Here is a 14,021-nt window from a genome sequence, read left to right as displayed (position 1 = left end):
CTTGAGAATGTATCCAGCGAGGCTTTTTCACACTGGGCACCAGGTAGCACGGGTACTCATCGAACACGGTTGGCACAGCACCAGGCAAAAGTTTTCTGATGCGGCACCCTCAAACGTAGTCACTCGCGAGGAAACGCCAACTGCAAACCACACTCGATGCCGACTTGTCGTTGAAGACGAAATTTTCTCTGGAGATGTTTTTGAGCCACTTTGCAAACAGTCCTGAATCACTCGGGAATTGATGAAAAGAAACGCCCTGAGTCTTACCGAACTGCGACTTGCAAAGCGGTACGCAGCAGTACACCATCGCCGCGTTGGATGATCAACGGCGGGCAATAAACACCGTCGCACAGCAAATAACTTAATCCGTGGATTGAACGGGTAGAAACGCGCACCAGCGCTCACAACACTAAAGGCCACGCTGCCTGCCGGCACACAGTCCGATGAGAGCACTCCCCGTCCAAGAGAGAAATATGCGAGGCTCGGAAAAAAAAAAGCAAGCGCAGACCAACAGTGACGTCTGCGCTTCGCACATAAGAGGGAAGTCAAGCTGCCAGGCTTTTCCCCACATCGTTAAGATCGGCGAATTCGGACCTTGGGAGGATTCTTAGAAAACCAACGCATAAGGCGGATGAGTCGGAATGCGAGACATAATTCGACACGTAGCTGCGAGGAATGCCGTTCACGGAAGCAGCGGCGACAATGGCGTCGTCAGGTAGCGGAGTCAGGAGACGATACCCCCTATCTCTGACAATGTGGCGAGAAAAAGAAAGCAATGAATATGGCGGCATTGAAACTTATATGAATCTGCCGCAATGGCTCAGTGGTTGGAGTGCTAAGCTACTAAGCCATTTCTATGAAGGCGAAATTCCAGAGGCCCGTGTACTGTGCAGTGTCTGTGCACGTTGAAGAACGCCAGGTGGTCGAAATTTCCAGACCCCTTCACATTGGCGTCCCTCATAGCCCAAGTCGCTTTGGGACGTTAAACCCCCATACACCATTCCGTTAACCTTCGCGTTCACTGAATTCTCTACAAGCACTTAACTTTGGCATGGACTATGAGACATCCAAGAAATTGACCGAAATACGATCTTCGGCATTTCAGACCGCAACATTTGTCATTTCCCTGTCATCCCTTTCAGGAACGAGAGTGATTGGACCTTTGATGTTTCTATGGTTCGAATATTTCAATGAAAACTCCGTTCACATGTGAACTTATTGGCTGACATGTAGATAAATCATTTGCTTTTTGTTTTCTTTCGTTTCGGTGAATCGTTGAACAAGAAGCAGCGGAAAAACAGCACGAAACCAGGCGATCACCGCCCGCCGCCGCAGAAGCAGGCGAGCAGAGAGCGGTAGGGTGGTCGCGCCCCTGGCGGCGGCGAAAGGCGTAACTCTTGGAGAAAAACTCCCATTGCTTCCGCGGCGAATGCGAAGGCCGTAAGAAGGAAAGCGCGCGCTCCCTTAGAGACCGGCCGTGGCTTAACTGACACGTACACGTCGTTCTGGAGCCTCGTGTAGCTCACGAAACGCCACGAGAATAGTAGACCCACCTGTGCATTGCGGTGTGCCAAGCGACCATGATCATGGTGTTGATGACCACGTCTACGGGTACGAAGTCGGCTGCCTTGTCCGTGTCCGCCACCATTGATCGAAGGAGTCCTTTGCCAGACTTGGCGAAATAAGGAAAGAAGGTAAAAAAAGAGAAAGAGAGAGGTTGAAGCGAGGTGGTCGAACAATTTGGTTTCTGAAACACTCTGTTAAGGAGTATGTGATACATCCTACGCAGAGGGTCTCTTTTCTTCTAGTTTTATATTCGTATATCATTTCACTTAATAAAAGCTGCATTTGCAGAGACGATGTGTTATAAGGTTAGGCAGGAAGGAGTTGACGCACTTTTTGGAGCGACCGAATAATGTCTCAAATACATCACAGGCCGTGTCAGCCGCGGTCTCCGTAACGATAAGTTTACCGTCATTAAATGTAGTATTTGACAAGGACTGCTTTTCACAGTATCCCCGTGCATTTTACATATAAGGACGTGTTAACGGTAAATAGCTCTTGACGGCAGTCATACAAGGGCCAGGCTCGCGAAACTTTAGGTACCAAAAGAACTGCTCTTCATCACTTGCCAGAACTTTAGTTATCATTTTGCTGTTTGCTACGACTGACCGATGACTATTGCATCAAGAAACGTTCGTGGATAAAGAATAGAAGAAAAAAGGTATTTTAATCGCGATGCGTCAGAACAGCGCTTAAAGTAAGTGTTGTGCAACCATATGTTATCTCAACGCGCCTATAACAATACTCACTGCAACAAGAAGGCCCGTGGGTCCATTGATGTTGTCAATCCACCCCTGCGAAAGGATTTAAAACAAATGCATCACGCAACACGCTCTTGATCACTTATGATAGTAGACACAGGCTCCTTCGGCTCCGCGTCAAGGTGATACGCATTTCAGTGTAAGACAAACAAATTTGCCAGCAGGTAAGCCCTAACATCAATTCCTTTGCCTGGCAAAGACCAGGCTGCACGGGCGCAATCATTGATAAAGAAGAGCGGTTACTAAGCGGATGAATTCTGCAGAGCACCGCAGTGTGAAGGAAGTTTCATGAAAGGAAAAAGTAATCGTCCACTTTTTCGAGAGCGGTTACGTGGCGCCCTCTTACCGGTATGGGCTCCTGCCATGCGGCTGTGACGATGGAGGGCCTGACAATGGCCACAGGCAGGGATCCTCTCTCGTCGGCCACCAGGCTTTCGGCGAGGGCTTTGGTGAAGGTATACATGTTGGGCCGACTGCCCAGCAACTTGGGCGTGATCGCCTCCACCAGTGGTTCATCCATCCAGCTGCGCAGAATGCAGCCCGTGCTATGAAAACGGCGATTCACTGGCGAGTCAATTCGTTTTCTGTATACCGAGTGGGGAGAGCCGACATAAAATATTTCGTTCTGCGATTCGATCATTCACGGAAGCGTATAGAACATCTTTCAAACCACCTCAGCAATTCCGGACATCGTCTTTATAAAGTCCGCAGCTTTTACACCACGTGACGTACTGACCTTCGCGATTCAAAAGTCGCGCGATGACACACGCAGTGTACTGGACGAAAACAGAATACGCACAATAATAACAATAACAAAAAACAGGACCATGCCAACAGCTTTCACCGCCGAGCGCGAATCGGGAACGGCTGATCTGATAACCACCACACGTAGAAGACGAGCGGCCGGCTAGTCGACTGTGAATAAGCAGTTTTGCTGCAATTGATAAGCTTATAGAGGCTCAGACGCGCTTTGAGAAAGCGGGTTCAGAGAGTCTCGAAAAATCACCCCCCTCCTCACCCCCGCCGTCTGTCTTATTCCTCGTCCAACTTGTTCCACCGGGCGTCTTATCAAAACCGAAACATCCTTTTTTGTCGTTGCAGTTATCGTAATCTCAAAAGCTGATTTTTAAAGAACAATGCAAGATTACTAAATAGCCGTAATAGGCGCATGTTTCAGGATATTCAGATGCACGATGGACGTCCTTCATCTCGGTTGGGCTCAGGTTACGATTACATTTGCGCATTTGCGTGCAGGTAGGTGTATGGTCGCGTTATGTTCACTACCACAGACATCTATTCGTTTCTTTTCCTTTGCATCTTTTTTTTTTTCTTTTTGGATGGAGCACGTGTACATTCAAAGTGCCTTTTCTTAAGCGACGGAAGTAAATGTAGAAAATCCTCTGTGACTGGCCAATGTTCAAATACCTGCTTCACTGAAGGGCTTCAAGTGACGCGGGTGAGTTTGGACAAGGTAGAATAGTTCCGTACTTTTCGCAGGCTCGCATCAAAGGAAGACAGTCCGTTTCATCATGTTTGCGGCGCGCTATGCCACGCACCTTCCTCTTAGCTATGGAATGGTGAAGCCGTGATAAAATCGAATGTAGACCGATGTACACGACCAATTTAAAACCCACGAAACCCACCGGGGTGGCTCAGTGGCTCTAATAGTCTGCTGCTTTGCACGAGGTCATGGGTTGAAACCAAGCTATTTCTGGTCGTCTTTTTTCAACGACGAATTAGAGGCACGCGTATCTTTACGTTGTAATCAAGGTTAAGAAGCCATAGATCTAGATTATTCCGTATACCTTCGACTACGGCTTCCCACATTGCCACCTGTTCAGGTTCGGGTCATTAAGATCAGTGAACGAAAACTACCGATATTTTACGCCTAGCAATACTTATCAAACCGTTTCTCGTTATCCGTTATCCGTTATCCGTTATCCGTTTCTTATCCGTTATCCGTTATCCGTTATCCGTTATCCGTTTATCCGTTAACCGTTATCCGTTTCTCGTGGTGTCTGTGTTTCTTTTAGCCGTCTCACAGGCTGGGAAATCCACAGCGTGATTACGTACTCAATACAGGTGTGGCGAATGTCGTTATATACCATGTCGCACCGAGGCTAGAGTGTTCAACCAGCCTTAACGGGAGGCATTGGAGTTTTCATTTTTTGGATAAAATGTGCACAATACAATATTATAATACCAGCTGCATGCATTGGCAATTACCAATTACAGAATAAACTGTTGAAACAGTGTGGGTGTAAGTTTGCCTGAGCTTGTGGCCTGAGAGTATAGGCTACGTGAAATCCAAATATATGGCTATTCAATCAGCTAAGACAAGCCGTTCGTCACTCTGCACGTAGTCCCGTTTCCAGGAGTCGAAGAGGCACCTATGTTAACGTCATAAACAGTAAGGATTCAAAAATCCCAGAGCAGCTCAGCTGCAATTGCAGCTGTTAATTTAATTATGGAGTTTTACGTGCCAAAACCACGATCTGATTATGAGGCACGCCGTAGTGGAGGACTCTGGAATAACTTTGACCACCCGGGGTTCTTAAACGTGCACCTAAATCTAAGTACACAAATGTTTTTGCTTTCGTCCCCATCGCAATGCGGCCGCAGTGGCCAGGATTTGATCTCGCGACCTCGGGCTTAGCAGCGCGACCCCATAGCCACTAAGCAACCACGGCGGGTAATTTCAGATACGTATACAACCAATATGATTTTCTTTCGCACCGCTTTTGTTCTTTGTTTTGTTTACATGAAGTTATCCGACTCATTCTTTTCATTTTGGGCGAGGTACCTGACCGCTATAGTATACAGTTTCTAAATAAACTAAACAGCCTCACACATCCCAAGCGTTTCGCGGCGATTAGTAGTAAATCTACGTACTTGTGGCAATTTTCATTTTTGTTAAAATATATGTGCAAGACCTACGGCCCAGACAAGAGCTCCTTGCGTTTTTGGAAACCTGATGCAAAGAAAGAAATTTACTGATCTGCGAGCCAGATGTGGTGGCGAATTCACTTTTCGAGTCTATAAAATACATCTAATGCTGTTAACGTAAGGAGTAAGTGGTCATTGGAATGCTCGTTGGGCGTTACAACTATGTGTCTTCTAGAAGCTGCAGTGGCAGCACACTGCAGCTTATGTTCTGCAGTGTTCGTGTTCCATGTGATGAAAATTGAGGCAGCATAAACATTTGAGACGCTAAAGCGTTGCACTTCCAAAACCGCATTGCTTTTCAGCCATTCATCTGTAACAGAAGCCGCGATACTATAGGAGCCTCCAAATCAATGAAGAGCGAAGTTATCTGCATTATTTATTGATTTAGGTGCCCCAGTGTCTCCATCTCAGATTTGCATCCGTTTCGTTTATTTGCTTCATCCGTGTCGATCCTGGTCTATTGTTTTCGCTGAGCAACAACCATTGACCATTTCCATGACCGTGTAAAAATGAAGGTAAAAATTATTATTATTATTATTATTATTATTATTATTATTATTATTATTATTATTATTATTATTATTATTATTATTATTATTATTATTATTAAGAACAACGAACTCATTACGCTAGATCCAACGTAGTGTTTAAGTGATGCTAATATTCCTTTGCTTTTATAGAAAAATTTTCATGAGTGACATATTTGGCGTGGCTGTCGATTTGATGCAGAATGACGGTGGAATCGACATTATGTGGCTTTCTTAGCATGATTATTTATTTTTTTCCATTTATCATAAACCGAATCTCCAGTCTCAAATATTCTCAGCGAACTAGTCTGGACTCTGGGCTTGTGCTTACGTATACTGAGGGGCGGTGTTCCTGTATACGCTATTGCAGGGTTTTCCTTTTCCTCGCGCCACACACACCGCCGCTGGCCGTGCGTCATCCTGTCGTTGACAAGTGATACCAATCGTTCTATACTCGATACAGAGAAACCAACCAGGCGGAAGCAACACAGGAATAACGCTTGCTTCAACTCTTATGCTGTCGGTATCATCAAAGGCGCGTTCCCACCGTAGCAGCAATAGCGAATGCTTACTAAGCACTTTTGACCGCTTCGGCCAGAGCAGCGGATGGCAGCGCTCTCACTTTATCGTGTGCGCTGTAGCAGCACATACGCTCACCCTCGTCGCCGCGTGATAACATATCTGCAGCATACCTTAGCATTATGGAGTGCCGAGCACCGAGGTTGCACGAATCGTACCGAAAGCGCGAAAGCTGTATAACTCCGTGCCGTGCTGACGGACCGTTATCGTCTACCGCAGTTATTAATGCGAAAACATTATATGCCCCATGACGCTCAAAAGCCGGCGTTGTAGGCAAAGGGTGGCACCGAAAATCATCACCATCAGTGACATAACCAGCGTCTTGTATGACGTCAGTAGTAATAGAGAATTAACATTAAAACAAGCTAGTGTAAGGTGACTTAAGGTTAATTAAAGTGGATTAAGATTGGAACAAATTAGAGCAAGATGGATTAAGGTGGATTATTTTTTTTTCCTTGATATACTGTCAATCTCTCGCAGGGATTATTACAGGGGTGGGAGTGAATACATAGACAAAATACACATCGATGAGTTTCCACAAGCAGGCAATGCAACGGACAACCAGAGAAAAAGCCAGTCAGCAGCATGATAAGCACGTGTGACAAACGACGTCTTCCGCGAATTCAGTAAGCAATTCTAGCGTTGGCTGACCAACAACAAATTCATCCAAGAAATTCCAGTCTCTAACTGCTTGCGGAAAGAAAGAGAAACGAAACAGGTTATTAGTACAGTTGAGTTCCTTTAGGGTAAATTTATGTTTGCTGCGCGTTTGCATGAAAGTATTGTATGTAATGAATGGCTTCGAATTTAGCTTGAAACTATGGTTTAGCAATGAATACAAGAATTTCATCCTGTGCACTTTGGCTCGGCTAGACAAAGTTGCGTGGCCAGCGAGTTGCAGCATTTCGTTTGGGGAATCCGTACGCCTGTTACAATTGAAAATAAGTCGCGCGGCTTTCCTTTGTACCCTTTCAAGTGTGAGAATGTTGTGCTTAGTGTACAGAAACCACCCAACGCTGGCATATTCCAGTATTGGTCGGATGGGAGTGGTGTAAGCGAGAAGTCGTGTTTCATATGTATAATGTAGAACCTGTAAGCGAACGTTTAAGGAAGAACAATGTATTTCATTTCATTACATGTATTATACTAATCAGGGCCAAGGGCATTACAAAGTGCGAGTGGTAAATACCAAAAAAATGAAGAAATGAAGTTGGTTACATCAATGTTTAAATGGCACGTGTGTATAAAATATTAGCTAGGGCTTCACGGAACTGTTCATAATTAGTAAGGCCTACAACTTCAGCGGGAAGATAGTTCCAGTCACGGGAGGTTCGCGGCAAGAATTATTGTGAGAGACTTTGAGTGTTGCATGACAAAATGCCGACTTTGTACTGATGATCAATGCGCCGGGATACATAAATTGGAAGGGGGTTGAGGTGATCCCGTAGAGTATGATAATGGTACAACTTGTGGAAGAGGGCAATACGAAACACTTTTCTGCGAGATGCCAGCTATGGGAGGAAGAGATTAGATTTCCTGTTAGTTATACTCGTTGTGCGGTTGTAGTTAGCAAAAATAAAACGTGCAGAGTGATTTTTAACCATATCGAGATCAGTGGTTAGGTTTTCATGAGTAGGGTCCCATACCGGAGTCACGTATTTGAGCTTGGGTTGTATTAAAGTTTTATGTAATAAAAGTATCAAATTATCAGGTACGTGGAAAAAGTTGCAACGTAGGTAGCCAGGCATGCGATTAGCGTTTTTTATGTTTTCAGTATGAAGACACCTGCTGAGGTTAGAAGTGATGTAAACACCAAGATATTTACATGAAGAAACTGATTCCAACGACATGTTGTCAATGTAGTACGGCGGTGTGGTAGATCTTTTTCTAGACACACGCATGACTTTGCATTTGTTAATATTTAGCGCCATTAACGATTCATTGCACCAGTTCCCTATAGTGGTAAGGTCCGACTGAAGTAATTCAATGTCGTTAGCATTGGCAATTTCTCTAAACATGACGCAATCGAATCAGCGAACAAATGGATATTGGAGTTGATAAGCGAGGGAAGATCATTAATGGAAATTAGAAACAATAGGGGTCCAAGGACGGAACACTGTGGAAGACCTGAACAGACCTCTGTAAAACCGGAGTTAATGCCGTTCGCACAAACAAATTGCGAGTGGTTTAGAAGAAAACACTCAATCCATTTCGAAAGGTCACAGTCAATGTTAAGTTGTTTTAGTTTATGAAGTAATAGTTTGTGACACACCTTGTAGAATGTTTTTGAAAAATCTAAGAATATACAATCAGCTAGTGATGATTGGTCAGGAATATGGTGTAGTGCATGTGTAAACGATATTAATTGGGTTTCACAGGAGTAAGATTTCCGACAACCGTGTTGTGCTGACGTAAAAAATGAATTCGATTCAAGGAAATTAACCAGGTTGATAAAAATAATATGTTCGAGCATTTTACAGCATGTACTGCATTTAATGCTTTTTTGGATATTGGTTCAAAATGCGCATTCCAGCTAAGGTCACGACTTATCTATACTCATTGGTATTGATACTGTGGAATATTCTGTAGTATGAGTCCATTATGGCTGTAGAGAAAATAAAGGGTTGATTTCTTGTTTTTTATGGTCATGTTAACTGCTTTCTCCGCGTTTAATACCATTTGCCAATTTGTGCACCATTGGGCTACTACGTTTAGAGAATTGTTATGTTTCGTTTGGTCATCGCGAGTTTTAATTGCGTGGCATAGTACACAGTCATCTGCAAACAGTCTGATATTTACGTCAATGTGTTTAGTTATATCATTTAAGTACAACAAGAAGAGCAGTGGTGCCAGAACAGAACCCTGCGGCACGCCAGATAGAACATGAACGGCATTTGATACATGGTCATTATACTGTACATACCGGTAACGGTCCGAGAGATAACCTTCAATCCAACGCGTGAGAGGACCACCTCCTGCTATGCTATTTAGATCAAGATAAGTTTAGCGAGCAATGCGATCGAAAGCCGTGGAAAAATCTGTAAAGACTGCATCAGTTTGTAGTTGACTGTTCATCTTTGGCAAAGTCATGTAGCGTTTCAGTTAATTAGGTGACAGTGGATAGGCCACATGACAACGTATGACGTCACGCTGACAGTGGATAGGCCACATGACAACGTATGACGTCATGCATCATGGACATAAGCAATTCGATAAGTCACAATGCTTTCGCATTCAAATGACGTACGGATGCTTAAGTGACTGTTAACTTTGCGTATTGGCCGCGACAGGGCTATCGCTTTAAAACCCACCCCGCGTCTACCCGCCATGTTAATCTTCGGAGTAAATTTGGCTTCACTGTAATATCATTCACAATGCAACGTTAAAACCCGTTTTGGTTACGTCATAGTGCACAGCTATCGCTTTAGAATCAGCCGTCCTTTAAATCTTCGGCGCCAACCTACGTCCCATCCGATAACCCTCGCCTTGCAACAGCAGTCGCCATTGAGTTTCGTTACGCTTCACAGAAGCAACAGCGTAGGCATATATTCAAATGATGCACAAGGCGACAGCTATCACTCTGAAAGTTTATTAACTCTGAGGCACAGATTTGCACCAATAATAATTTATTTAGCGTAAACCATAAGTGCTACTTATGTCACGTCACATCGGCTCGTTAGCTTTCACCCAGTCTTCACCACATCAGATAAAACCATACGCGTGAGAAACACCACCAACCGCCACAAAACCGCGGCTAAGAAACAAACGGAGCTATTCACTTTTAAAACTTTTGCATTCAGAATTAAGAGGAAGCTTTAGTTGGGGCCCAACTCCGACGCGGCATATTCAGATACATGTAGAATGCAGAAACGCTTTCCTGAAATAACCCCTGGACTGACTTTGATGAAATGTGTTGCATTTGAGGGAGAAAGTTAAATTCTAGTTACTGTTAGCAGCGTAATTTTGAATTAGCTAGGGCCTAAATGTTGTTAAAGTAATCTTCAAAAATTCGAAAGTTCGAAAAAGATAGAAGCACAGAGTTTACAAATTAATATGTTTGCATGCATCAAAACAGGTATTGCGGTTCTGTAAACGGCAGCTATTACATCATTCAAAGCGGACATATATTTTGCGCCTGTAGTAATGCTTTGCCGCATAGTTGCTGAACAAAAGCGCAACAGGAAAAAAAGCAGACCAGCAGAATAAAGCCAAAGTGGACTAACATACAGAGGGAGAGATACAGCATGAGGCACTAGAGTGCAATTAGCGGATGAATTCTCGCTGCGCCGCAATCAACATTTTAACAACCCCCCCCCCCCCACGAATTTTAAGCGCGTCTACAAAAGAGTCACAGGAAAAAAAATCTGAAGCCAGGTTACATTTCAAAGAATTCTTCCATTAAAACATCCGCTATCTCCCGTGCAACCCTTTTCTTCACAAGATATCACGCCACAGTCAACGTTTGCAGGTCATGCCAAATTGGTTCATGCACTTTTCAACAGTCTATAAATCCAGTTTTGCTGCGTGGCTATTTTCTCAATTTCTTTTTTTTTTCGTTTTGCACGTGTCTTTGGCATTTCCCACAGGTACGTTTGCTAAAGCTTTCTTGAGACAACGAGAAAAGAAATAGGCTAAACGGAGCGCGAGAAAGTGTCGTACACCTGACGACTAAACGTACCTTTTGGGCTCACGGAAGGAGACGCATGAAAGAAGGACGTGAATGCAATGTTCGCGTGCTTCCTTCCGCGCCCCAAAATAATGTCAAGCACACACCCCACCACCTTGCGCAATAAGAAGTCGCTTCGTTACCTGACGGCGTCGATGACGTTCTGCGGGTCGAAAGGCGGCGGGTATATGACCTCTGCCACCTCCTCCTTGTCGCAGTTGCAGTACGCCGTCGACACGTGCACCAGAGCCTGCGGTTGGAAGGAGAGAGATCTAAATGTGAGCGAGGGCTCCTGCATGCGCCACGTTCACGGAGTGAATGTGCCGTCTAGGCTCGTATTGCTTGAGTTTCTACGAACGTTCACGACGATAATGCAGAGCCCCTGGCGGCTGAGATTGACGTTGGACGATACACACACTGCGGCAGATACACTTTTGTAATTGTTATAATGCAAACCACCCTTGGCGAGTTATACCCAGTTTTTTTTTCTTTTGTAACAACTATCTGGCGTCTATCTGGTCGTTTTCGTGGGCCGATCACCAAAATAGTGCAGTCTAATGATGTGGGTCAATCCCGAAGTTATAGTACGGTCTGAAAATGTGGGCCGATCTCGTTCGTATGTGCTAGTAGGTATGTGTCCCTGGATGTGCAGCTCTTCAGTGAACACCTTTGACGAGAACATGAATATGTGCCGCTGGCTATGTGTCACGATGGCCACCGGACATCTGACGCTGTTTTATAAACCCCAGACGCCATCGTGGGTCATTGGGTATCACAAAAGCAACAACAACAGATGCCACGCGCTGCCCTCCGCATCAGTTCGCATCGCAATAGCATCGGCCAGTCGCTGCAGAACAGTTACATGATTCACAGCAACCATACTTTATCAAACCCAGCCTACTTCGCATTACGTAGATGTCAACTGGTGTTCAGTATGCTTAAATTATTTTTAATAGTACATATATCGCGTTAACGTCGACTGGAGTAGACTTCTAGACCAAAGAGCCGGCCACCACCGTATTATGATATACACGGTGTTTCAGGGAACATTTTCAAAAATTCTTAAAGGTTGTCTGCGGCAGACAGCACAACTATAGTTCATGAGCTGGTCCACTCGAAGAAGCGGACATTACTTGCACGAGAAATTGAAATTCATAATCGATTAATTAACGATAATTCGCTCATTAACTTCTAACTAATTACTTCTGGGATTTAATTGCAATTTAGAAATTCTAGCCATGTAGTTCGCAAAGCGGATAAACTTGGAACAAATTCTCAGGATGACACCAGTTTCGAGATATTAGTTCCTAACTTTGCGGAGAAATGCGTTGGCGTTCCAGTTACATTTGTGCTTGAATGAATAAAACGACGTTTTTTCAAGAAAGTAACTTCCAAGTGCCGCATGATTGTCACCCGGTACTTTTCCTGTGTCGGGTTTCTTTTTTTTTATTTAAAAAAAGAAAATCATGCAGCACGTATTAGCAACAGAGAACTGGATCGTTTTTTTTTTTTTGTAAGGATGGTTTGCAATTTCCTCATTGACACTTTTGCTTTGAATATAATATTTAATGAATAATAATATAATAAGTAATTATATAATTAGTCCAATACGGAAAATAGCCTGACTTGCTCCAAATGACGGCAAACAATATTACCTTAGTCCTGTCCAGCTACGTGGCCCTTACGTATTTTACAACAAAGCTTTTATGGCTAGAGATGTTCCGTGCATTTTTCAACTCCGTAAGCCGAAAAGTGGGCCGACCCTGGTGACAGTACAGAAAGGGTTCACGTGCAAAAAAATGAAAAATACCCCTGTGGACTGCTGGTGGCGGGCTCAGGGACCTGTAACGCGTCCTTGAACTACCCTGGTCGCACCTGGGACCCAAAGAAGTCCCAGGCACAAGCGTATAAACAGAGGTTTTCGAAAATGTTGTTTACATTTGTCACGCGATGAGAGCAGGATCGGGTCTTAGCCCAAGAGGTCGACCCGCGTCGGCCATGTCTACGTTCGCACGGCCCTCTCTTTGTCGCTGTTCTAAGCGCTCGCGCATCTAGTTTCCTTTCCTTCCGCTCTCCCGTGGTGGCGGTCTCGTGGAAACGTTACGCGTGCCTAGTTTCCTGGTGCTCGTCGGAGCGGCGGTTGTTCTCGTGTCCGTTCCTGCCGTCGCTCTTCGTAGGCGCGTTGCTTCTCGGAAGTCTGGACTATCCGCGAATACGATGGAATAGTTATAATAATAACAGAGGGGATATAGGAGAATGTTTGCGCATACCTAGCGTCACGATGACCATCGACCAGGACAATAAATGTGTTCGTACCTTTGTTCAAAATTCTGCGTCACCTCTGTGTCCTGTGCTAAAGAGCCTCGCTATTCGTCCACCTTCACAGAGTGGAATGTCTCATGATTTATTCCCTTCAATTTCGCGTGAATAAGTTTATTATTAGAATAAAAAAATGAAGGTCACAATTCCATGTATTAAATTACGCGCCGAAATCCTACCGCCGGCCCGAAAGTGTGACGTAAAGTGTTCAAAAGTGTTTTTCCGAATTTCGGCTTTTGTAGCTGAGTAAAGTTCTAGAAATTGGCTAAGTTCAGTCTTCACAGAGTGGAATGGCTCATTATTTTTTAACTTTTGGCGCAAGTGACGTGATACACATGGCGTATATCGTGGCACGGCTTTCCTATGCATGTATTCGTATCGGATAGATCGATTTCTGTTTTTTGCATACGTTGCGGGGATATTGGGCTGACTTAATGCTGAGGATGTTTTTGTATTTCAGCTACCAGGCCTCTAGAGTTATGCCATCTGTAGAGGAAAGTCTCTAGAGAGGTTTGCTTATAGTTTAAATGCCTGCTAGTTTCTCCCCCCCCCCCCCTCCACAAAAGAAAAAGAAGATTAGTGCTGCAAGGGAGCTGCTAGTGAACCACGGAGGCACGTTGCACGTTACCGAAATCGAACGAAAAAAAGCTCGTTTTCACC

At 44.4% G+C, this 14,021-nt stretch overlaps 1 protein-coding gene across 1 annotated transcript in view; it reads right to left on the bottom strand.

The window, feature by feature from the left end:
• The window catches only part of LOC135918998 (fatty acyl-CoA reductase 1-like), a 42,281-nt gene that overhangs the window by 21,447 nt on the left and 6,813 nt on the right, over positions 1-14,021 (bottom strand). Inside the window, exons 5-8 of the mRNA XM_065452729.1 lie at positions 11,186-11,292; positions 2,671-2,848; positions 2,313-2,357; positions 1,554-1,672 (exon numbers count right to left, since the gene is read on the bottom strand). Coding sequence (XP_065308801.1) covers positions 1,554-1,672; positions 2,313-2,357; positions 2,671-2,848; positions 11,186-11,292 — 449 coding nt within the window. The remainder of the gene's footprint in view (positions 1-1,553; positions 1,673-2,312; positions 2,358-2,670; positions 2,849-11,185; positions 11,293-14,021) is intronic.

Source organism: Dermacentor albipictus, chromosome 3, assembly GCF_038994185.2.
Source record: "Dermacentor albipictus isolate Rhodes 1998 colony chromosome 3, USDA_Dalb.pri_finalv2, whole genome shotgun sequence".
Classification (NCBI taxonomy): Eukaryota; Metazoa; Arthropoda; class Arachnida; order Ixodida; family Ixodidae; genus Dermacentor; species Dermacentor albipictus.
This window is presented reverse-complemented; position numbering and strand designations above follow the sequence as displayed.